This window comes from Chelmon rostratus, chromosome 21 (assembly GCF_017976325.1).
Source record: "Chelmon rostratus isolate fCheRos1 chromosome 21, fCheRos1.pri, whole genome shotgun sequence".
Taxonomy (NCBI): domain Eukaryota; kingdom Metazoa; phylum Chordata; class Actinopteri; order Chaetodontiformes; family Chaetodontidae; genus Chelmon; species Chelmon rostratus.
This window is the reverse complement of record NC_055678.1, coordinates 12,849,688-12,876,202: the sequence shown is the minus strand read 5'-3', so window position 1 is coordinate 12,876,202 and position 26,515 is coordinate 12,849,688. Positions and strand designations below refer to the sequence as shown.

General features: G+C 44.5%; 1 protein-coding gene across 2 annotated transcripts in view; it reads left to right on the top strand.

Moving 5' to 3' along the window:
- Window positions 1-26,515, top strand: part of capn15 (calpain 15) — a 41,915-nt gene that overhangs the window by 4,897 nt on the left and 10,503 nt on the right. For both annotated transcript variants that reach the window (XM_041962959.1, XM_041962958.1), the window contains exons 2-7: window positions 10,967-12,635; window positions 19,230-19,438; window positions 21,383-21,566; window positions 22,908-23,131; window positions 24,020-24,145; window positions 25,627-25,779. In XM_041962959.1, the coding sequence (XP_041818893.1) occupies window positions 10,989-12,635; window positions 19,230-19,438; window positions 21,383-21,566; window positions 22,908-23,131; window positions 24,020-24,145; window positions 25,627-25,779 (2,543 nt within the window). In that variant the 5' untranslated portion in view covers window positions 10,967-10,988. The remainder of the gene's footprint in view (window positions 1-10,966; window positions 12,636-19,229; window positions 19,439-21,382; window positions 21,567-22,907; window positions 23,132-24,019; window positions 24,146-25,626; window positions 25,780-26,515) is intronic.

The following is a 26,515-nucleotide window of genomic DNA, read 5'->3' as shown; positions in this document are numbered from 1 at the left end:
CAAAATCTGGCTAAGCCGGATTTGTCAACCAAAATCCCACCCCACTGGTTTCTCCTAGCACAGCTGTTCACTGTGTGCTATATTTTATGCAGTGCTGAGTGGATTGCCTGGGCAGATAGATTGCCCTGACCTCTGTGAGCCCAATGAAAACCAGCCCAAGGGTAATTAGAAGATGAATTTTGGTGTGAGGCTTTTTATCAGGCGTCAGGACACGCTTTGATTCGGCTTTGTTAGTTTGGGAAATTATTAAAAACCGTGGATTCAGTGAGTGCGTCTAGGTAAGTGAGGCTATACTGTGGTAGTGTTTCACGCATCGACCACAGAAAAGTTTCCTGTAGTTTGATCATCTGAAATTGTTGGAACTGGAAATTAAGAGTTTCTCAAAGAACAAAGTTCTTATTGAGCCGCAGCAGCTGTGTAATTGAGCGAGGGCTACGTCTAGCAGAGCAAACTATTTGGGGAATAGACATGCTATTCATATTGACTGTTTTGTCTGTATTGGCTGCATGGAAAAGATATATTCAGTTTCTGCATCTAAAAGAAAGACTGCTGCAATAATCCACTGTGCCTGCTGTCAACCTTGTGAAAGGCCTACCAGCAGCGTGTAAGAAGCTCAGTTTGATTGTGCAGCTCATCCAGCAGTTATGACTGACTTTCCGTCCAAAAGATGATCTTCTCAACCACCCTCACAGGAACGTGCTCAGAAGTGTTTCCAGTTTTCCTTCAGCTTTTAGGGTCATGTCTCCCGGAACGAGAACAGGCAGCTGATATCGACCGCCTGTAGTGTATTGAAGTTGTTGCTGAGTCACTCAGGGCATCACGGTTCGGTTGTTAGTTATTGATTTTCAGAGGGCCCGATCACATTTCCCCACAATGGATGTCATTATTTATTCAGCATCAGTCTCCAGCGGGGCTTTCATCTTTCTTGATTCCTGCCCGCCGCTGTCAATGCTTTCCTTGCAGTTGCTCTACATTTAACAGTTAAGGCTGTCGTTGTTCCGTTGCTTACTCCTCCAAGAGTTTTAAAATATAGACGGAGCTGGCTGTAGCCCCTGCTTATACGCGCTTCCATCAACCGTAGCTCCATGCATGAATGAAGCTCAAGTGTAGTTAATACTGTCAGTGTAGGTTTGCGTCATACAGTCAACTTTTTTTTTTTTTTTTATTGGACAGACTCTTCCATTGCGCTCATGCCTCTCTGTAGCAACAAGCATCTGCTTCAATCACCAATCAGACTTCACCCTCTGTCAGCTGAGCAGATAAACATATGCAGACATGAACAGATATACAATACGCACCATATCAGTATACGGCTGGGAGGCAGAGAGGAACACACACACACACACACATCCTGACAATAGATGTTTTCGAAACACTGTGCAGTAGCACTTGGAACATGCCCTCTTATCTACCCCCTCTCTCTCTCTCACTCACAGTCTTATGCACACATACACACTGCTGTGTGAGCCTAACAACGTTAGGCAAGCTTTGCTGAGCTGTGACAGAGCATGAAATATAGAAACAACAGAACACTATGAGCCCAGCTTAAATTCAGCTGTTCTCATGCAGTTTATTCTCTTAATATATTGTTGTATAAAACGTTTTCCCTTGTTTTTCTTCGCCTGGAGACTGCACGAACCGTCTCGTCCTTGGGTGATTTCAATTTGTTTTCTTCCAGCAGCGTCCCATTGACTTTGGGAAGTGTTTGTGTGCTCTGAATCAGTACCTCAACTGTGAAGGTTCACTCAAGACAACAACCCACTCAGCAGACGGAGGTGTGCAGGAGAGATGTAGCTGTGTGAACTGCAATTCTTCAGAACTTTGAAATCTCAATCTTTTCTCCACCTTCATAGCAGCGCAGTGTTGTTTTATCCCAGTGCTATCATTGTTTAAGTTAACAATGTGACTGCACTTCATTTTATCTCTGCCCCATACTGCTAGTGTTGCATTACACATGGCTTTTGGAGCCCTTGAAGTGAGTGCCTGCTCTCTCCTGAGTCGATCCCAGTGTCTCTACAGCCCCAGCATGATGGATGATGGTGTTTATTGCAGCTCCATTCCACTGGCTCTCCTCCCTTTAATTGGATTAAAACGGGTCCACTTGGATTCAACCAGCATGGTCAATGGCCGTGTTTATATCTGAATTATTTCAGTGCGTCCTCCCTTGTTATTGCCCATCTGATGAAGACAGGGCTGCGTCAGGACAGTCCCCAAACCACCAGAATAGATTTGGCACGCAGGCTTTGTCTCACAGAGTGGCCTTCTTTGGAAAACAGAGCATTGATGCGGCAAGAAAAAAACTAGCCTATTGGCACTGCAACTGACATGATTCCAGATTCCCCCACTCTTGTTGCCATGGAAATCTGTAGCATATGTTCAGTAACCTAGTTCACTGGGCCCTAGATAAGACCACACATGGTAACCTGGCAGTCTCACACACAGAAAGAAACCAGCGCTGGCAAATTGCACCTCTGGAGGAATAACGTATAACCTGCTGATTACTCATGTCGTCTTAGTGATGTCAGATAAAAGCCAGTGACCTAGAGAAACCTCACGGCATGTGGTTTTTTACTGGTCTGCCTCGGTAGCAGGAACTCAAATTGTTCTTCGTGCTGCCTGTCTGAGAAGTTCCCCTCTGGCTGCAGGCAGCGCTGTGTCAGCAGCGCTCCTGCCCTCCAGGTTCGGGTGCCCGCAGGAACTCCAGTTTAGCACAGCGGCAGCAGCACCGTGCCCCTGCCATCTCTTCCCCTCCTCTCTTCCCGGTTTTGGAGCTTCCTGCCGGCTTCCTGCTTGCTCTTGTTTTGCTGTGTGCTACTGATGTCTGCTGAAACCCAGTCAGACAGTTTCCTCTGTTTAAAGATTCAAATGTCTAAAGCTGTCTCCACCGTTGACAGATTCACTCGTCAAAAATGAGCACTGGTCGTGAAATATTCACCGAGGGCGCAGCTAGAGGTCAGAAGCTACTGTTGTTCTTCTCTTTTTGTTTTCCCCTTTTTTCCCCCCTGACCACTATTTGCATTCTTGGTATCTCCATTCACTTAGGCCCCTACCACACGTACACAGGCACTTTTGAAAAGGTGGTTTCCTACTGCTTTAAAAAGGAAATCACCATCCATATTAAAAACGTAATAACACAGTTGAAGTGGTATCAAAAGCATGTCAAACCAACTGGCAGTGATCCCTAAACATAAAGCCACGTAGGCCAATCAGAAGCCTGAAAAAAAGCTGTTACCGGTGGACTACATGCTACTGGAGGTCCAGCCAGGTCTCACCTAGCCATGTTCGGCAGGGTCTGTGTTGCAGGAGTGTTGAATTATGTAGCAGCGACCTCCGTAGCACATTCTGATGCCTCTGTTCCTCAATGTAGTGGAAGAGGAACTGTACATTTATGTGTAAACATGTGCAGTTCTGCTGGCAAGGTTAGCACCGTTACTGTAGGTGATCCAAAAGGTCGGTTTTCTGTGGCCTAAAATTGCACCTGTGCGTGGACTAGGCCTTATTCAGGAGAAGCGATTGTTGGTCCACATCTTCCTTTGATAATTCTGGGTTATGAGGCCTTGATCATGCGGTGTGTGGTCAGGCTTACATAAAAATAATGGCAACAGAACTGTCTTGAAATTTACATCATGAAAAGCATAACCAGACTCGCAAATTCTCAAGCATGGCATTACCCTGACACATAACATTTACACAACATCACCCTTGTTTCTGCAGCATCACCCCAATCTTGTAATGTTCCATTTTCATAAGAGGGGCATGTTTATTCGGTTTTTGAAATTGCTGGTAGTGTATAGCCTCTGCGGTGCCTATGGGAGGAATGTCCCTGCCTAAGGGCACTTTCTCAAAAGACCTTTTGTCTAATTTGCTCTGTAAGAAGTATTTGTGCTATTAACATTGAAAAAACCTAATCTGTCTTTATATTCAGTTTCAGAAAGCCTCTCCTTTCAGTAAAAAGTGTCCTGCTCACTTCATCAAGACTTCCTCAGTTGTCTTGTGTTGTCCCCTGTGACTAAGGCCTTACTGTCACCAATCCCTCGTATCACGTCACCAAGTCTCAGCACGTCACAGTAGAAACTCTTTGACTGCAGCTGAAGTCTAAAGTCTCTAGATACTCGCCTCCGATAAGTAGCCGTCAGCGGCTCTGCTTCATAATGTTTGTCGGAACGAATGAATTCTGGAGACCCGTCAGGTTTGAGTAATGAGTCATATTCATGCCACAACATATTGCCTGGCAGGTAGAAAGGAGCTCTTGTAGTTAATCCTAAAGTCTTTGACCCTGACTCATCAGCTCCTCTGAAAGACTGGGAGGAATGCTCGCTAGAGGTAAATTACGTTTAAGTGAAAAACATTGCTCTGAAAATCCCGCACTGAAATGATAAACAAACCTTTTTGCTGGTAAAACTGCTGCAGACAGCCAGGCTGCATTCATTACGGAAGGGGTAGAATAAATTCCCAGTTGGGTTTCTCAAGTGCGGTAAAAAATGTGTGAAAGTGCTGATCTAATCCCTGTCACTGAAGTTTTCTGGGTGTGTTCAAATGCAGCAGAATGTTTAAACATCCGTTATGCTTTTTTTACAGCTTGTCTGATCTAAGGCCACGTAGGCCTCCGATAAGTCTCATTTCTTTATAACAAGCTCTGCTCTGTTAACCAAGTCCACCACTCAGCTGGCGTCATCATCCTGTCAGCCAGAGGTGTTTGGATGTGGATATGGATGTGGATGGAGTGAAAAACATTAAAAGGCACAAGCAGTAATGCCAGCGCTCTGAAAGCCCTGGGTAATGCCCTTGCTGGTAGAAATAAAAATCACTCCATGCATCCTTGTCAATTCTAGGCATGCACGTATTAAAAACAAGCTCATCATCAAGTGCACAAAGACATTTTCTAACATAAACATTTTGTAAGATGCAGTATCTACATCTCCAGTTCTCTGCCCGTGTTCATGGAAAGCTGCGCCTGTAAATATTTATCACAGGAGTGACTCACTTTATTTGAGTGTGTTTGTGTCGGGTCTGCATCTGGAGCCTGTCTCGCACAGGGAGCTGCACACCGCCAGGCTTCCTGGTTGTTATCCATCCTCACGCAGCCTGTTAGTAATTGCTAATAACTGATGTTGCAAAGCTGGTTATCAATAAGTTCAAACAGCCCAAGAGAATGGTCCCATTAAAAGAGGTGAGGATTGCAACAAATAAATGCATCACCAACTGATCGAGTGTAGCATTTAATATGTGATGAGGTGAAAATTGTTCACCTCTTAGGGGAAATAAGTTTTGTAGTTGTAAAAAGCAATGATAGTAATAGCTGACAAACAGATACAGAGACGCACACAACTGAAATGGTAAGCCGAAGCAATAGAAGTAGGATGAAAAAAATCTTCAATGCAATTATAAAAGTCAGCCTCAATATCTCATGTAAACGTCAGTCTGCTAATAAACGTAGGTGCATTACAAAACATTGTAATGGTTACTCTGTGGCTAGCAGAGGCTACTGGATGAAAAGCACTGCTGCAGCTTTAGCATGGGGGCGAGATAGCATCTGATTATTTACAGCATTGTTTACCCCGATGATTTAATTAAGCTGAATTTATTAGGCCTAATTGACCCCATGTGAGTGTCTTAAAATTGCTTTAACCTGCAGCCATAATATTCAGTTGCTAATGAACTACTGACACCCCCTCACCCACGAGGAAGTTCATTTGGTATGTTGCTGTCAGATACGCGTAGCATGCACATACACAAAATAGGAAGTGTAGAAGTGCAATTTGTTTGCTGTTAGTCATCAGTTTAATGTGCAACAAGAGCATCAAGTAAACAATGTGCTGGGATGAAGGCGTTCCGTGTGGTTGCTGGTGTTTTACAGTCAAGGCTGTGAGAAAACTGTGTGTTTTGCAAAATAAAAAACAGCTAGTCACAAGATGAGAGCTGTCATGGAAACCCCGTGTGACACTCGCTGTAAGCTGACTGACAGGCCGTGTGTTATATAATATCTGTGAAGTGCTGACTGACTCCTTTTGTGTTTAGGATTAATTCATTAGAGTCAGTAAAGTGAATTGATAGTATGACAGTATATTTTGTGTTCTTTATTTTTTAAATGACAAAATAACAAATACCATAATAATATCAATATTAGAAAAATAGTTGAATGTGAATGTTAGAGCAGTTTAGACTTATTGTCATGTTTAATCATCATGGAAAAAGTTTGTCATCATTAACAGCTGGCTACTGCTATCCTGCTAACAGCCAGTTTTGTGCTGATGCTTGTTTTTATGTTGAATGTGTAAAGCAGAGACACTGCCTCCAATGGCCAAACAGGGTACCTAGCTTTCCCCTCAGGCCCTGGGCTCAGGGCCAACCTTGGAAAGGCAGTGCTAATGACTGTCGCACAAAGGCCAAATGTCTCACAGCGAGGCAGGGAGAAGCTGGCGAGACTCGGCTCACTTGATCTTGCAACAGAGTTCAGTATGTGGAATGAATCCAAGTAGCCAGCAATAGGTGGCTTGCACACGATCAGCAGCGCCTTTGCAGACTTGCTCTAGCTTTAGCATTTCTTTACACTTTACTGGCCTGAAGACTTTCTTGCTGACACCTCAGTAGTGGAAGTTAATGTTTGATTTGCTCACTGAGAGTTGTAGAGCTCTCACTCCTTATAATTGTCCGCTGAAGTGCTCTATGATTATCTTACACCCAGTGAAGCATTGAGAAATTGGCCAGGGATCATTGATGGTCTTACTTGAGTGAATTTAGACTAGGAGCCAGGGTTGCAGCAGTACAGCATTTCAGGTATATTGTGGTATGAAATGTAACAGTTCTATACATTTGGAGCATTAAGTGGTAGCATTGGCACAAATCCTGTGCTTAAGTTTGTATTCATGCTGTACATCATTGGAAACCTAAGGGTCTTCTGATTTGACTGATGAAAGGCGTTTCAAGATACAGTCACAATAGCAGGTGCGATAAACATTAAGGCCAAACAAAGAACGGGTTCTTAAATGTTCCACAGATTGATAACACTTCGGCAAAACAGTCTTGTGACAATAGCAAAAGTCCAAACCACTCACAATAATAATGCACGGATGACTGTTTTATCATCTCAAATTAGCCGACGATGTGTTAATGCAACACCTTTTCTCCATTATATTCCAGTAACCATGCACGCGTGGGCAACATGTTGGTCTCAAAATGGCAATTGTAATTGAACTTGGACCAGGGTAACGCTACATGCTGTGGTCCCGGTGTGTTTTCCAGCTAATAAGGCCCAGATATAGTCATCTGCAGGCATCGATTCCCAAAAAAAAATTATTCAGGCAGAAATAAAAACCATCTACTTCAGTGTGCTCAGACTTATATTACTCAAATCCAGTAGCACTTGCAGTGATTCTGACTGCTGGGGATAAAACTTCAGAGCTTTACATTTCAAAAGAGACCAGGACCATGCAAGCACTCCATACGGTTCAAGAACAGCTTTCAATTTATTTTGGGTATGCATTTGCTGGTCGTTTTAGTCATATTTTACAGGAATGGGAAGAGGGTTTAAGGGTCATTCTAACTGATAATAATAATGATTATGTAATACTGTATACTGTGATATTTTCTGAGACGTTTATCATACCAGGGAAATCTTGCAACCCTGCTAGGAACAGGCACTTTATGGGCAGCAGGCTGCATTGAGGGCCCCATTGCAAAAAAGATGGGTTTTCTGGAGGTGAGGCTCTCTATCGCTCTCTCTCTCTACTGTGAGCTATTGGCGACCATCCCAGGTCTGCGACACTGAAGAGCTGAGGAGCTGAAGTGGGCACTTTTAGAGAAGCTCCGCTGAACACAGGGCCAAGGACAAAAGGTGTGTGCGTGTATCCGTGAGTGTATATTTGTGTGTTCGTACTCACTCCTGTGAGTGGGTGGAGCATGTACACAGAAAGCATCCTTTTAAGTAGGGTACAAAGATCACAGGCTAGAGTGGCTTGTTGTCTGCTGCAGGCATGCACTGTACATACAAAGGCGTATGTGTGTGTGCACTGAATATGCATTCGCAAGGCATACTTGATGGCCAGAATTGTGGTTGTAGCTGTAGCATCATGTGTTACTTACATTTGATAGGTATGATGCTTGCACCAGATAATAACGAGATAGTTAAGATAGATATTGAAAATTCCTTGAGAGGCTGATCACTTTGATGAAAAGCGCCAACGGAACATGATGAATTTGCAATCCTCGTGCTCCATCGAAAACCAAATCAATTGCGTTGACAAAGTCTCCATATGGCTGACACCATGACTTTGCTCCCTCGCTGGAGATGAAAGAGGCCTGACAGTTATGGAAATGGCCACGGGGAAGAACCTGTCATCAAACATGAGGTGTTGGCACTTGTTGTTGTTGTCGTTGTCATCGTTGCTGCTCGCAGCCCTGGGATGGGCAGGACTTTGGAGAGCTAAGCACGGCGCGATCGTGTGCCGTCCACGCTAGCATGGGGTTACCTCTTGATTTCCACTGCAGCGGAGTTGTGGGACGTGTTCTAGTGTGAGGATGCAGCACAGGTTGTTTGAGAATCCTTGGAATATTTCCAGATAATACTGAGGAATCATTTTTAGGCAAACATTTTTGGAGCTTTTTTAAAAATTCTTACCCTGGGACTGATTTGCACTCCTCTTTTAATGTCAAGAACACTTAATATTGCATAGCTACCAGGAGGACATGGCAGAACGTACTGTGGGATGAAAGACTAAGCAAAACAAAGAGCTCAGTACTGATTTCCCAGTGTTTGTCTTCACAAAGATTGTGTTTTCCTAGCTTTGCTTATTGCTATCATTGGAAGGCTGAGTTTCCTCCTCACTCAGTGGGTCCTATTTATGTTGGTTTGCTGACTTAAGCCCAGGAGAATAAATGCAGTGCTAATGGCTCCTGACATAAAGCACTGGGACTTCTTCTTCCATACTTTTGCTGCCCCGGGGCTGAGGACACACACAAACTGAGGCACAAATGTAGTCGGACAATAAAACAAGGAGCTCTGCTATTTCTACAGATAAATATAGTCACATGCCTGTGTACACGCAAGCGCACACACCCAGCGGCAAGGACCCTCACACACAAAGACACCCTACGAGACACATTAGTATCCCTCCCTGCTGTCATTCTCCTCCTTACCTTAGGGAGGAGAGTTGACGAGAGGAGAGGACAGTGTGCTGGGAGCATGAGGTTGTCTGTAAGAGGTTCCCCTGGGTTCTGAGGACTCGCCTGCTTTAAAAGGGTTTAATGGAGTTGAACTAAGGGCAATTAGCCGGCCAGGACACATGGTGCTGCGGTGGGAAGAGCAGGACCCGGGCCGGCCAACTAACAGTCATCCATACAAAACTCTTCTATACTTTATCAATCGCATAAAAATGTCATATGGGCTGCAAGGCTGTTTTTTTCCCATCCTCTACTGCAAAAACAACAAAGGATTATCTGAATATATTTTTTCATAGAAAAATAGGCTGTTTTCCACAGGGAGTAAAGGCATTTTACAAACAGCCACAAACCAATGCGTCCCCATAAAAGCGCTTAACAGAGCAGCCTCAGATTTTGCCCAAGTTCTCCCACCAAAACATGATAAAGAGGGATAAATGTGACTGGATCCACAAGCTCTGTGGTCATTTTGTGGGCTGCATCTTTGCCACTGGGATTAATGTGCAGAACGTTGCTGGATTCTAGCTCTTAGCACCTTACCCTCCACTATCCTGCTATCCCCCCATTACCTTCTCTGTGCTGGTGTTCACACATGAGCAGCTTGAGTGACAGTGACATTTATGGGCTTGTCCAGACACCAACCACGTCCGTCCCTCGCGGCTGTCCCTCTCCAAACTTCCCTTCCTCTCTCGAGGTATCCAACTGTGCTGCCCCCTGCCCCCAAAGGCCCAAATATACCCACTATCAATAAGTCAAATTGACTGAACTGCAGTCCCACAGAATGAATTGTACATGCAAGTCAATCCACAACAACACTCTGCTTTAGGGTATTATGTGTACGAGGTGGAAATCAACTGAGTAGCCTGACTAGATAGACAAATTGCTCCCTATGTTTCTGAATCAAAATTGATTTGTTCTCCTCTGCTCACATTTCCCTCTGCACTGTTTGCTCTGTTGAAGTCCTGTTAAAGATATTGATAATAGGTCTTGCTTTAAATCCAGGAGTATGAATGAATTTGTCTCTAAAATATGCCAAAGTCACAAGTGCTGCCAGAATTAATAGACTCACGCATTCAAAATTCATTTGGAAATTCATTTGGGCATGGAGTTGTCACGACCTTAAGTTGCCCCCGTCCGCCCCGCATTAACATTCGCTGAGTAAAAGGGGAGAATTGTGCTAATATGAAGTGGAAGAGATCCCATGTGTTTTTTTCCGTTCTAATAAGTGTCAGACAGGAAGACTCCAGGAACTTTCCTTAGTATTCAGAGGCAACAGCAGCCTCCTCTCCCCTGCTCCTCCTCTCATCTTCCTCAGCTCTTCCTCCGCTCTCCTCCGGCTCCTCCTCTGCATGTGCTGTCTTCCTGGCTCTAATCATGTGGCCATTGTGTATGGATTTACTGCCCTCAGAGCCCCCAAGAGGGAGATTTGATTTTTCCCCTGCACTGGCTAATCTTTTCCTCTCTCACTCTATTTTTCTTTTCTAATTCCGTCTGACTGTCCTCCTCTTGCCGTCTCAGATGTTTTCGCTGTCCTCTCTTCCTTTTAGATAATCACCCTCACAGTTGACTGGAAGCAAATATTCATTCTCTGGCTTTTTCATCATTTCTTATCTCTCACTCTTTCTGGTTCTGTCTTGCTTGTGTCTGTTGCTTTCCTCCCACTTTGCTGTGCTGACACTTTACTCATTGCTCAGAATATTAGTGACTGAAACATCTCAATTCACTGAACAGTGGCATATTTATTATGCATGTATTATTGCGGATAATTTCAGTTCTGTGTGTTACTGACTCATTGTTTGCTGTTTTCCAGCCACTCTCACTCTCCTGGCTCCATGGCAGCAGCAGTGCGAGGCAGCGAGTGGTCATGTGGACGCTGCACCTTTTTAAATGCCGGTGCAGCACCTCGCTGTTCCATCTGTGAGGCACCACGCCAGAAACCTGACCTTAACCAGATCCTGCGGCTGAGCAGCACAGAGGAGCACCGCTGGGCCTGTCCCCGCTGTACACTCAACAACCCCCAGGGATCTGGAGCCTGCTCTGTCTGCGGCTTCGGACCATCCCCTGCCACTCACACACCCCCTACAACCACCATAGCCGCCACTGCCAATGGTCTCCCACCTGCTCCAGCGGAGCCCCCAACACCTACTGTCACCCCCACAGTTTTGCTTGAGCCCCATGGGCAGCACCCAGCTAAGGAGGAAGTGCTGCGACGGTCCGAGAGCAATGGAGAGGTGGTCGTCCTGGAGGGGCAGCACTCGGGCTGGGCTTGCCCTCGCTGCACACTTCACAACACACCCGTAGCGCTGTCATGCTCAGCCTGCGGTGGGCCCAGGAAACTGTCTCTGCCTAAAATCCCCCCTGAGGCACTGGTGGTGCCTGAGGTGCGCACACCTGTGCTGGGGTTTCCTGTTCATCCAGCAGGGGCTGCCCCGCTGCTCATAGACCTAACGGATGACTCTCCACCAGCCCCTCCCTGTGATCCCCAAGAACCTCCTCATGCCTCCTCACAGTCCCTTTCTTCCCCTTTTACTTCTTTCCCCTCCTCCCTCCAAAACAACCCCGTACCCCGCAGCAGGAGAGAGGTGCCCCCTCCAGGTCGCCCACCAAACCCAGGTACCAACACGCCCAGCCCCACGTCCCCTTCAGCGACCAGCGTGCCACCCCAGCCAGGCCCACAACGGCCAGCCAAGCCCAAACATGCCCAACCCCAAGAACCTTCATACCCCAGCAAGCGCCTCAGTATTTTGGAGGAAGAAGATCCTCAGCACCATCCACTGACCACCCACCTCCCTGTTGCTTCCTCATCCGCCCCCACCTGGAAGTGCCCTAGCTGCTCCTTGCCCAACCCAGGTAGCTCATCCAAGTGTGAAGCCTGCCGATCATCTCGGGCTGGTGCTGACCTCATTGACCTTGTAGGCTGTGAGACGGTACGATTTACCCCGGCCAGCCCCTCCAGTCCGGACTTTAGCACCTGGGCCTGCTCCAAGTGCACGCTGCGCAACCCTACAGGTGCACCCAAGTGCTCTGCCTGTGGTTCTTCCAAGCTGCATGGCTTTCAGGAGCAGCAGGTGCCACTACCCCGCTGCTGTACACACTGTGGTCTCCCACTGGGGCCTGGCACTGCATCATGCTCCTGTACTCCTTCCTCCTCTTCATCCTCCTCGGGTCATAAAACACGGAAACAGGCCCGGGGCTTCCCTTCCTCCTCCTCTGCTATTGCTTCTAGCTCCTCTTCCTCCTCCACCTCTTCTAGCCTTCAGGAGAAGGTAGGACAGTGGAGCTGCCCAGCATGTACGCTGCTTAACGACACCAAGGCCAAGAACTGTGCAGCATGCCACACACCCCAACAGTACCTCACCCTTCGCAAGGTGGTAAAGCCTCTGAAGAGGAGGGAGAGCATGCATGTAGAGGCCCGTCGACGAAATGACGAGGGCGAGGCCAAAGAGCTTTGGGAGAACATCGTCAGCTTCTGCAGAGAGGTAAGCGCGAATTGAGTTGTAGCTAGGAAACTAAAGAAAACATTTTAAGGAGGCAAAGTTACTGTGTGTGTCATAAGTAAATTATAAGGGCTTGGGGTTGTTAGAGGTGAAATCTTTTATGCTTATTGGATTTTTTATCAATTCACAAGTCATTTTTCTATTGTACTGAATTCGAATCATCTTTAAAGTAGCAAGTTTTCATCTGCAGGCAACTGACATGGTTCAGCATGAATAAGTTCATCATGTGTGGCAGATGTTTTTCTGTCTACCTTTACATTTTATTAAATTTTCTTTGGCTCCTCGGAGAAGTCAAAACCTGCTTATTTCAGTGTGTAATGCGTCACAGGGTGCACATTGCCTTTCAGTGCACAGTTCCCTCATTGTAAGTCCTTTTTTTGCAATGGCTCTGGCATTGTTCCCACTCCCTCAATCTCTTTAATTTAAGAGAAATGCTAATAGGCTTTGTCATTGCCTCTGTTTGCACTTGCTTCGTTAGCAGAGTTTTAAACGACCAGCGGGTGAATGTTGGCCACCTAAACGAGCTGCAGACACAGTGTCTTCATTTTTATATCCAGACTACAACCCGCCCTCAGTTGTGAAGAAGTCACAAAAAATTCTGGTTCAGAATTTCAGAAGTCTGTGTCAGGACTGTAACTCTTCTATTTGGAGGCTCTAATGAGCCTGGTTTTATTGTTCGTTCTGATTAGACTGCTGGGATGTTTTTTTTTTTTAATACAGACAGCCTAGTTTAAGCCAGACTCTCTATTTCCTGTCCTGAGTTGGCACCAAACACAACTTAAATTTCTTATTTCGGAAGATATCAAACTACTTAATGAAATACTTGTCTGTGAGAGATAAAAACATTTTTTATCATTCTGAATGCAATTACCCTTTAATGTGATCTTGCCTGCAAATTATTAAAGGATCAGATCTGTGTCTCTTGTTAAACAGACAGCAAACACTCCTTTTTATGTCAGTAAACACTGTAAAACAAAGCATTTTCATTAAGCTGCATAAATGTTAATCATTAAGGGTTTTTTCTCTGAAGGGACAAAAACCTAATTATGCTTTTGTCATCACACCCTCGTTCGTTGTCATAACAACCTAAAATAATGATGCATTCTACCTGCTCCAGTGCCTCTGCATTTAATGTTCAAAGATCAAGAAGACTTTGAGGTGAGCTGAGTCATTCATGAGCCCTGATTGGTCTGATTCACAGTGTCACAGCTGTTCTAGCAACTCTAGCTGAGATGTGACAACCTTCTTTCTTTCGAACCACTTCATGTTCACTTACTCTGCAATGCCGCCGAACCTTTAATAAGCCTGTGTTAAGTTGTCATGGATATGCTACTCAGGGCTGTCAGAAGGGTTCATTTGAGACCATTTAAGATTGTTAACAACTATGCTAATGAGACAGACCTGATAGGACTAATAAGACCTCAGGTAAATGTGGGCATTACAGAATCCAGAACCGATCAGATTCGGGTCATTTTTGGGGCAGGTTTATATTCTCTGTAGGCTTGTCATGATAACTGCTTTTGTCAGATATGTTGTCCTAGAAATAATTGTGATTAATCATATTGTCACTTTAAGACCATTTAATTCCAGAGATTTAATGATGATATAATAGGATAATAATAAGTACCTTATTTCAAAGAGCAATGAACTTTTAATTCTTAAGAACATTCAGACATTGGACTTAGAATGTGAAAAAATCTAACGATACCCATTGTGGTTATGCTTTAGATGAGCTTTTAGGTTAGTTGTATTACCACTTTTCATTGCCCCTGTTTTTAAAAGTCTACATACCGGCTCGTTCACTTTAATGGGCTCTCCTCTCTCATTCAGCTTGGACCCAAAACGTGACCACACAGGAGTTGTGGAGTACGGCTTTGAAACCAAGTCCGTGTGGACTCGAGCCTCGAGTAACACTTTATCTTCACTTCACCTGGTTCATTGTTCAGCAGGAAGAAATGACAGCAAAACATGTGTCAGCATAGTATTTTTTTCTCTTCATTTTGCTTAGGCGCTATAAATATATACTAATGCACTGTGTCCAAGTCTTATAATGGTAAATGGTAATGCTAGTTATTCCGGCATTATGTTGGTGACACTTTTATGTGAACAAACACATGTGATGAAGGTCAGGTCCATATATTGTATGATAGGTCAATAACATAATTATTGTGACAGGGCAAATTCCCTGAATTCTCTGGACATCTGATGCATGACCACTTACTACACTGGCCTGGCACCTATCATGCCGTGTTTACAATGGCATGAAGTGAGCTTTAGGATGCATTATTAATGGCTTCTTTCAAAGTCACAGGGCTCACTGCTGCAGGCGTGGGAGGGAAGTTGGCTCAGTGGGAAGGAAGGATATTGGAGATCCCTCTTACCCACCTTCCCTTCCGCTTTTCCCCAATTTAAGATCGACATTTAAGCTCGTCCTTCTTTTATCATCTTTCCTTTTCTCCACCAAATACCTCCCTCTCTCTAGCTCTGCCCCTGCGCACTCTTCAAAGTACTTTTTCCTCTTCATCTTCTTTTTATCCCATCTCCCTCCATCACATCTGTCCCCACATGCTCATCCTGTTTTTTTCCTGCTAATATCTCAAAATATGCTTTCCCCTTGCCATGCACCGCACCCCCTTCATCCCCATCCCACCCTCTCCACACGACTGCACTCAATTCTCCAGTGTAGTCAATGTGTTGCAGGCTGTGTGTGTGTGTGTGTGTGTGTGTGTGTGTGTGTGTGTGTGTGTGTGTGTGTGTGTGTGTGTGTGTGTGTGTGTGTGTGTGTGTGTGCGCGTGCTAAGGTGAACACAGGGCTGGCCTATTTTTAGAAGCAGAGCTGGAGAGAAGAGGAGCAGAAATGATCCGCTTCCCTATAGTGAATGTAATCACTAACAGCATCAACTGGCGCTGCAGCTCAGTTTTAGGGGTCAGGGAGATGAAGTGGCGTAGACTTGGTAAGCAAGCTAGTCTTTCTAATCCATCTGTGTCAAGGCATTAACACTTGGCAAGCACCAAAACCCCAATGGTGAAAATCTACAGTGATAAAAAGCTTTTGGTTTACCCTGTGACAAGGCGTGGAATCGTGCCGTCTGGCCACACGAATACAGTTAGAGTCAGACCGCATCTTTTTATTTGTTTAGCTCAGATTTTCTGTCTAGATTGTTGGATAGTGATGAAGGCAGATGAGATATACTGTAAATTACTGGAGAGTTGGTCCATAAGTATGGTGTGAGAATATTCTCTCCTCACCTGAGTGGAGTTTGTTTCTCCTGCCTTCTTGCTTTTCTACTCTCCTTGATTGGTTTGGAGAGCAAGAGGGGTGTGTGTGTGTGTACGTGTACGTGTGTGTCTGATGCCAGTGCCCCAGAGCGTGTCCGCTTACTCACCGTGCCAAACGAGTAAACGCTACTAACAGCCATCAGCGCCGCTTGTGAACTGTAAAACCCTGCATGGCTAGAACAGGATCCTCTGTTCCCTCTCCATATAACCCTCTAGGGAAGCAACAAAAAGATGCTACATGGCAACGGACTGACTTTGATTTGTTTTGTTTTCGTTCTTTACACCGCTCTTTAAAGTACTTATTGCCTGGATTCTTGCCACACTTGGGATTTTGTACGGGGTTTGGGTTCGCATGTTGGATTGACTGCCTGCAGTGACAGGTTTTAACTGCCTGTGACTTGCACGCACCAGGCTGTTCTGGGATGCTTTTGTTTTGGGTTTAATAAGTGTGGCACTATGAAATCCAGCTCTACAGTTCCTTAAGAGATCAATAGGTAATATGTAGATAACTAGCTACAAGCTTACTATCCTTGAAAAAAGCCCCGAATGCCTGCTAGTCCTGTGTCGGCAGGGAGATGGCGGGAAGGCAGCAGGTTTTCTGAGCTCAGCAGTGAATAAGCTGATCGCAGTCTAGTTTGCACACTGGCACATGTCCAGTGATAGAATCAGAGACAGGTTCACTCGATGAGGACAGTCAGCTAGATTTACGCTGGCAGACGTCACAACACTGCAACCTGAACAACGGGAAAATGTTTTTGTGTATGTTATCCGTACTCCTTGCACAATCCCAAAAATGTGATAACTGTGGTACTAATGTTGTATCTTATTCCATATGGAAATGTATGTTGCTTAAAGGTTTGTCCTATTTTACATACTTTGTTTTGTGTTTTTTATCACAGTGTCGCTAATATATTTTATGTCTATGGGGGCTGGTCTGCTTGTTAGAGTGTCCATGTTTGGTGTCAAAAACTCAAAAACAAATGTGCACTCCAGTGTGAATAGGCTAACTCTAGCATGTGCAGCACAGTCTTTTCCTAATGGGCAGGCTGCAGCAGATCATGTCTTTACAAGTGAGTCAGAACAATCTGCTCAAATGTGCTCATGATATGAGAGGTGAGTGCAACAAGATACTCTTAACAGAAGCACCTCCTGGAAGCGAAAGGCTGTATTGAAATATGTCGAAGCACATGGCAGAATTCGCGAGCACATACTGGGATGTACCATACACCAACATCACCAGGCCCTCTTGGTTTATTCATAAACTGACGTTCCCTTTAACCTGCTGATGAGGGAGTGTGAAAATGAGCTTCTACCTGCCACACAGTCACGTATTCCTCAAGATAATGAATTCATTCTGAAAACACAGAATATGCAAGTCACCATCTGCACATAGTATTGCATGAATCGTATGTGTGAACTGAAAATTCCCATCTCAGGCTAAATTTGGAGCAATAAATGGAATAAACAGCCAAATTCATGACTGGCGTAAATCATGGCCACTGCTGACAGACCAGATGAAGCCAATAAAATAATGTCCTTGGATGTCAGAGGCTTGGCGGCAAACAATTTATCTGATGTGCCGTGCTGGTGTTGTTCCTTCAACGTCATAATTAATGTTGCTTCACGACCGCATAGGGAGCAGGTCATGGTGGATGAATGGAACAAGCCGTGGACTTTCACCCAGGACACAGGCTTTCGTTTCCCTGTGGAGCTCATGAGTTATATTGGTGACTTTTTAAACTTAGTTCACTTGTTATTTTTAGTTCCTTTTTTTATTTTTATTTGTAGTTTTCTGTTCTTTTGCTATTTTTCCAGTAACAGTGATATCAGATTGTGCGGTGGCAAGCAACTTATTATAGCTAACATGTATCTATCCATTAGAATGAACAGGCCTATAACTTTAGAAAAAAAATATTTGTGTCATATGTTAGATTACATTCCAGTCTGTAATATTTTTGTGCTTTTTAAGACGCGTGCTGCTGCTAATATAAGCTACTATTAAATATGCAGTATATTTGTTTTAATGGTCATCTTCTTCTAGCTGCCTCATTAGAGAGAAGTTATAGTAACAACCTTACAGCCAGTAGCTAGAGCTGAGCTCTAACAGGTGCAGTCTGGACTTAATGGTAACCCGTGGACACTGCTCACAGTTGTGTCTCTCTCTGGTCTTGTCTATGTACAGACTGTGAGTCACAATAGTTTGAAGTTCAGGGTCTGTATGTATCCTGGGCCAAAGCTTTTCCCTCCACCTCTGTGGTTAATCCACATCGGCCCCTAAGCCCACACAATGGAAGCCGGCACAAGGGTCATACGTAAGCCATTGAAATACAGAATCTGTGGGCTACACGGAGACCTAGGATGGTCGGGGCGGTGAGGCTGCACTGAAGTGATTCTGTCTGGTAGCTAATGCTGCATCGAGGCTACAGAATTGGATTTTGGGGGATGGCGACTAATCAATTCGCTTCACTGTTAGCCTCCAGTAGGGCGCCCACATTACATCCCTGCCTGCCTCATGACACAAGTGGCCAAGCCCACTTCTGACACCACGAATGGGAAACTGGAGAGGGGTGCATGTGTGTCTGTTGGCCCTCTCAGGTTTGTACAGGAGAGTTTTAGATGGGCAGATAGCGTGACAGATTGGGTGTCTTGATCTGTTCATATATCCTTGTTGTCCGCGTCCTGCGTACAGTAGAGAGGCAGCTACATTTCAGAGTGTTTAAGCCCCGTGCTTCATTTTAAATGCTGTGGTGCTCTGCAGGGAGTCAGAAAGTTAAGCATTTGAAATATTTGAAAGTGATTTGTATGTCCTGTATCCTGGCTGGTACATTGCGCCACATTTCATCTCCTGCTGTGCACATGCGTGATGCCGCACTAGCCGTAGAAGTAATTCCTGACACATGACTAAGTGTGGAAGGCAACAGTTTGTCCTTGTTCCATGCAGAATCCAGGGCTCATGTGGTGGCCTGTAGTGTCCTTAATCATCATCCACCTGCAAAATATATCATATTAGAAATGCAGGGTAGAGATTAACAGTTAGTCCTCAAAGCTCCAAGTGTCCTTCAGGCTCGCATTAGCTGTTTGAAAAGCTTTATTTTTAAGTGGTCTCACCAGCTCCTTTGGGCATGATTTAAAAATGGATTTTCAGTCTTTTTGATAAGATTTTTTTCTCCTAACAATCAAAAGTGCTGTTTCTGAATCTATTTTAAATGGAAGTCATTGCGGCAATGTTTGAACAGGTCTCACCCTTATCACTTTTCCTCCCCACCCTCCACTGTCTCTATCTCATCCCTGTTTCAGAACGCTGTGAACTTTGTGGATGACAGCTTCCCCCCTGGACCTCGCTCCGTGGGATTCCCCGAGGGGGACAGCGTCCAGCAGCGGATAAAAAAGTGGCTCCGTCCCCACGAGATCAACTGCAGCAACTTCAAAGACCGAGGCGTCAAGTGGTCTGTCTTCCGCACGCCGCGGCCCTCTGACATCCTGCAAGGCCTGCTGGGGAACTGCTGGTGAGCTGTCGGAACCGAACCCAAGGACGCACAGGACACTCGTCAATCTAGATAACTCAGAACAATGTCGAGGCAGAGCCATTCGTTTACAAAAAGCCTGGAAAAACAAGCAAGGGGTCGCCCTGATTAATGCTTTGACCCAGGACAAACAAGAATAGCCAAAGATCCCCAAAGTAAAAGGCAATTTTTCATTCCGTTCAGTCTCTGTGAAAGTTCAGAGTAATATAAAACAGACAACAGATAACATTACATGTCTGTGTGGGTTCTGTCTGAGTCTGCTTTAGATGAACACTGCAGCCTGAAGCTAGCAGAGAGAGAGAGAGAGAGATGGAGACAGTGACAGAGAGGCAGTGCAACAGTAAGTAAAGAGTGAGAAACTGAAAAATTGTGAGGCAAAAAAAAAAAAGAAAGGAAGAAGGCAAGCATTAAATGAAAGAGGGAGCAGGGTGTAGTTGGACAGATACACCTGACAGGGAGATTATTCACGGTAATGTTAGTCTGGACTCATGCTTTATCTCTCTGCCCTTGTTCTGTGTGTCCTTTGGGGTGTGTATGTGTGTGTGTGTTGCCATCCACCATCTACCTCCATACACACACACACACACACACACACATACACACACACACACACAAAACAAAAAACAGTCACTCGCAAAGTTGTCCCAATACAACTTTTCGCTTCATCACCAGCACACACAGCTTATCAAAAATAACCCTCCCCAGAGCTGAATCCTCTCACTCGCGACAGGATGTAACCTTAATTCGTCTCTCTCACTCTCGCTTTCTCTCTCTCTCTCTCTCACACACACACACACACACACACACACACACACTTACTTGTCCTATTAAACTAGCAAACAACGCAGCTCCCTACAGCCAGCCAATGACAGCAGAAGAAAGCAGTGCCAGTGACCCTTGTCCTTGAGTACGACTGCAATGCAAGCTGACATTAGAGTCACATTATGACACGGCTAATTGGATTTTCATTTGATTTTTTTTTTGTAGCCGATTGGTTTTCCATCAGCGGCTGAATGGGCTGATCGGCTTCGCTCAGCTGCCACTTGAACAGATGGAGTATAGCTTTAATAATACACATTTGCAACCCCACACTAGAGAGTTTCAGTCTTTAAACAGCTGCTGCACTAACACACATGGACGGCTGGACTGAAAGGGATGTTACTTTCATCTGTGGAGTAGTAATACCAGTGGCACCTTGGTAAATTTTAGTTGTGTCGCTAACAAAGGGGGCCAGTGTACTGAAAAATCAATGAGTCAGCAGCACGCAAAGTTCCAGAACTTAAGCAGTTTGTAGCCATTTCATCAGCATTGTCTGATCTCTGTCTACATTTCCAGATGAATTAATGTTCACTTTAAAATATATTCCTTTTAAGTTGGAGCCGCGTGTCCCCAGCTGCGCTTCTCTTGTGTGAGGAATTAGCATTTTCTGATGTATTCAGATTTTTGATTAACCAACTTCTCTTGCAAACTAATTAGTGGAGGCGAGCCAGTTTGTCTTTGCTGCAGGGTGAATTAACAGTAATGGGGAGGTAACCAGAAGGCATAGATGACTCATCAAATGCCATTGATTTTCAATGAGGGCAAATTATGTTTAAAAAAATCTTTCACCACTACACAAGGTACCTTGCGGAAAAGGATGTTTTTAATTGCACGTTTACAGTCTCATGGCTGCTTGTCAGGTTGTTTATTTTCCCTGATTGCATCTATCAGCCAACATTCCCGATCCCTGTGTGTATTTTTCAACTAAAATGGCAGCAGCAATCCACCTGTTCGTCACAATTTGCTGATCATTAATGTCTTTGCATCTCCATTTGTTTCACTACTTAAATCAGATTGTCTTTGTGCTTTGTTTCCTTCGCATCCTCTCACTCACCCATCTGTCCGTCCTGATCGTTTTCTGATTCATTGAGTTTTATCCCTCCCCAGGTTCCTGAGCGCGCTGGCGGTGCTGGCGGAGCGTCCAGAGCTGGTGGAGAGGGTGATGATCACCAGGACCATCTGCCCGGAGGGGGCCTACCAGGTTCGGTTATGTAAAGACGGGACGTGGACGACGGTGCTGGTGGATGATATGCTGCCCTGCGACGACTATGGCTACCTCCTCTTCTCCCAGGTCAGGAAAGGAGGGAGGGATCTGGGGAGAGAAGTGATGGATGAGAAAATGTTTCAGCAAGGAAAGCTGAACAGCGGTGGACTCATAGATATTCAGTGAACAAGATTCGCTATTAATATCAAAAAGGTTTTATGGACACTGCAAAATGGGTAGAGGGAATGAAAATGGAAATACACAGTATTCTGCTCATATAAGAGTTTAGAAGAGATAGAGAATACAAACCAAAGCAACATACTGATGCCGAATATTCACCCTCTAACATGGTGTTTACTCATACCCCTTTGTGACCCTTAAAGGGTATTTAGAAAAGCTACACAAAGTTTTTTGTGATGTACAGTCTGAAATTGCCTCAAGTTGTGTCACTTGTGTAGAAGTTTGGAAATGAAAGAAATCTGTCGGTTTGGAGTTAGAAGTATGTAGCCCACCTATCAGCTTGAGGTTAGAGGCTCGAGGTTACACTATAACACACAAATCTGGATCAGTTCTGTTGGTGGTCTAGTTGCATTGAGGATAATGTCGGGGTCGGGTTTTGAAAAGGATGAAGACTGCATGGAAAAAGATGATACCTCTGGCTCTGCCTTTTTTTTTTTAACTCTCCATCGTGTGTTCAACAGGGTTAAAGAAGTGCAGTGCTGTATTGATGGAGTTCTCTTTTAAAGGCAGCTGCAAGGACATTGGACATACAGTATATCAGACGTATGCACAGTCTGATTTATCAGGAAGCAGGTAGCTTGCTCAGAGTAGTCATATTCGCCTGGTTGGTGGAGTTTGAGCCTTACATGAGTGTGATATTAACTTCTTAATCGAAGTCCAAGTGCATTCGTTATCTAGCTTTTTATCACAGTCATGTCTCAAAAGGGACCCCACACAGGAGGAGTGTACCTCAAGGTCTAATTAATCAGCAGGACAAATTAAGTATTGCTTTATGCAACAAATAAGCACAGGGAAAGAAATTCAGGCACTCAAAATGCTGCAGAGACAAGCTGTAAAACCTGCCATACCTTATCTGCATAATCTTGCTGAGGCTTCTTGGCACCGGCAACCTTAGATTCTTAAAGAAGCTGATGAAGAAACAGGTCAAAGTGGATTCCTTCGCCTTGCCTTTACAAAATGAACTAACAGTAACGTGTACAGTGACGATAAGATAAGACAGAAAGTCTCGGACATTCCACATTTTTATCAGGTTATCATGTTCAGAAACCTTTAAACATTTAGGTCACAACCAACAGGTTCAGACCCAACGCCCTGAAAACCAACATCCTGTTACAAGTGTACCTCCGTCAGTGAGCTGCATTCATGACATTACTTAACATTTCCCCCTTCTGTTTCCCATGATTCCAGGCCCAAAGGAAGCAGTTATGGGTGGCGCTGATTGAGAAGGCCCTGGCCAAACTCCACGGCTCCTACTTCGCCCTGCAGGCAGGGCGTGCCATCGAGGGCCTGGCCACGCTGACGGGGGCTCCCTGCGACTCGCTGATGCTCCAGGTCAGCTCCACCAATCCTCGGGAAGAACCCATCGATACGGACCTCATCTGGGCCAAGATGCTCAGCTCCAAGGAGGCTGGGTAAGAGAGCGGGTGCTGTGAAGTTTGGTGGAATTGGATTGTAAGAAACTGGCTTTGCTTTTCACTTATTCACTCTCTTTGTGATTGTGAGTAACTTTATTTTTCCGCTGTCAGGTTACACAATACATACATACATATACAGTAGATAGATACATAGAACCAGAGCATTGTCAAATCCAAGGGTCAAAATTTATGGAATGCCTACATGTAAGTATTTATGTTGACGAGACTGACAAGTTCTATTAATGAAAGAGTTCATTCATTAGAACATACATAGAATAGATACTTGTACAGTACAGGGAAGAGACAAAAACACTGTATCAACATCGTGTAATCACAACTACAAACATTAATGTGTAACAAATCTGCAAATGTGCTGGATGCCTATTTGCAGCAAACTGAATGTCAGTAAAAGAAGAGGTCTGGTAATCAGCACTTTGATATGTGAGCTTTCAAAGCAACATGAGACAACTAGCCGAACTCCAAAGGGGCCAAATCATCTGTGGCCAAATTGCAGGTCCATCTGTCATTAAACCTGCAGTATTATTCAATATACCAAAGGGGAATGGCCTGGAACATCATGACAGCATTTCTCTTACTGTACTAAACAGAGACTACAGGAGCAGCAATCATATTGGGACATATTAGACGTTTAGACCAACAACTGATATTTGCTTTTTGTCTTTTTGTGCCTGTTTTTTAATGTTGAGGCTTTTCTGGTTGAATAAGGATTTAATCAGTAAAGAAACAATTAACTGTACTGACTTGTTCTGACCTGTTGTTATCTTTCTCCCAGAAAGACTGAAGGATGTTCTTTGTGATTGTAACGTTATTATCCTGACGCTATGTTAGTGAATCCTGTCTTACCCAGTGTGCTGCCTCTGATAGGTTTCTGATGGGTGCATCTTGCGGAGGAGGCAACATGAAGGTAGACGACGTCGTCTATGAGTCTCTGGGTCTGCGACCTCGACATGCCTACTCTGTCCTGGACGTACGCGATGTGCAGGGTTACAGGTATGAACAGGCTGTCTTTTCTGCTCTTTGTTTCTCCCCGTCCTGATCACTTGATGTTTCTCTTTGTACATCCATTTGCTTTATCGCTCACCTTACATCTATTTTATCTTTGTAACAGTAACAAACTGTGTACATAACACCATGAGGTGAGAAGTTAACTACGACTCCCACGGTGCATTTTGGCAAGAAACATCAAATGACATAGCTTAAAATTTTGTTATGTGCGCCGCTAACTGCACATGGAAACATAATGCTGTGAACTGATAATGCAGCTTAAATTAATTCACTTTTTAACGCTGGGGCAGTTTTGCATGAATTCAACGACTGTGGGATCATATTTTGTTCACAGCTGCACCGATGAAGGATTTGGAATTCACTCTGAGCTCTGGTCCGTGCCTCTGACAGGCTGCTTCTCATAGCAGCAGCGACCAAGGCTAATGGGTTTTGTAATATTTAGAGGCTTGCCATGCCAAAAGGATGGGGAAAACATGATCTCGTAGAAACGTTTAAATAATTAAAACTCATGGCCATAACATAAACATTTGAATCATGTGTTTCTTTGTTAAGTAGCATTTAGGGTACCATTAAAAGAGTTTGAAATTAGATCAACAGAATGGGGGAAATGCTATCCAAAAAAATCTACATGTCAGTCGTCTCATGGCTGAAAGTGTATTTCTTCCTTTTCCTTCAGCTGCATTTCTCATTCGTGACTACTGGCATAGTGGAAACCAGTAACTCATACAGCATGTTTCACTGACACAGGCTTGGAAAGGAACCCCATCTTTAAACTTTTGTTTACTCTTTAAAAATCACAAAAGAAATTCTTTCCTCAGCTTTATAGCTAGGTTTCATACATCATAGATATTGATGAAAATTTAAAAATCCTGAGCGCAGAACAGATTGAGAAGGTATTTCTTGAATGATTGATGGGTAAATGTGGTAGAGCCTTGATGCCCGTAGAGAGCAGGAGCACGTCAGTTCAGTTTGATCACTTTGATCATTATTGCATTGTGAGTCAACACAATGGAGGCTTCTTCGGTCCTACCTGTGAGAGGAAGTTGAGAGTAGCCGTAAATCCCAGACGTAATTTGCTCAAGAGCCTCACACAGCCACTTTAATTTACTGCCATAAAGCAATCGGAGTGGAAGACAGCGCTTGATCTAAAATGAGTTGAAGTCTTCTTGCGAGGAGCCGGAGGAGATGAAAAGCAGCTTGGAAACAGTGATTCACCTGCCCTTTTTTTTTGGGAAGCGGAGACTTTCCAATGTGGTTTTCTATTATACCCCCCAAGTTTTTTACTGTTGGGAGGAGGCAGTAAAATGAAATGGGTTGTTAAAAAGTAGGCGTTCATCCATAAGAGGAGCAATATGAGTGTGCAGAGATGGGATACTGCTTTGACACTTTAACTGGATCCTGTTTTTTGCCCTCCCTTCCTGTTATTCATCTTCCTCCCTGCCTGTCGCTCTTTGCCCTTGCTTCAGGCTGTTGCGGCTGCGTAACCCGTGGGGTCGCTTCTCGTGGAACGGCAGCTGGTCGGACGAGTGGACGGACTGGCCGCAGCACCTGCGTCACGAGCTCATGGCTCATGGCAGCAGTGAGGGTGTCTTCTGGATGGAGTACACAGACTTTATAAAGTAAGAGCTGTGTTTAGTGGTAACTGTGTGTTTCTAATCTACCTGAAGCTATAGTTTGGTCTGTTCAACTCAGGCTTATTTTCACATCATTTAAGTGATATCCCACAACTTCCTCTTTTGTAGATGTCATGTCATAATGTAACTCACTCTTTGAGACCATCCACTCCCAGTTGCCCTTTCTTCTATGGCTGGGCGATAAATCAAATTTTATTTTCAATTACGATAATGGCTTCCAACAATCATGAAAGATAATAGGTAGATTGATAATAAAATGAAAGAAAAGATAATCAAGATAAAACAATTCTTGTGCCGCATTCCCTTTGGCAATGATTCTCTTGTTTTGTCTTGTGCTGTAAATCCAGCGCAGCCCTTTCCTTTGGAGCGGTCCGCTTTCGCCCTTCCCTAAAAGCCCGAACTCACTCTCAGCCAGGCTGTGCCATGTTTAGTTCAGCTTGTGCAGAGATGACAAGTATTCAGCTGTTAGACATGGAAATCACATGGCACGCAGGTGCACATAGCAAGCGCAAGTCTTCTTTTCCCATAAGTCAGTGAGTAGTCATGTTTAGTGAATGTGACCTCAGTATTGAAGAGCGATCAAATGTGCACACACCCAGGCCAAAATGTTCAGGCGTGAGACCGACGATGGTCCTTGTTCTAACAAGTATACTATCCATTTTGTCCATCTTGTGTTGTGTAAGTCATTTGTCAGTCTCAGTAGGAGAGTCAGTCTTGCACC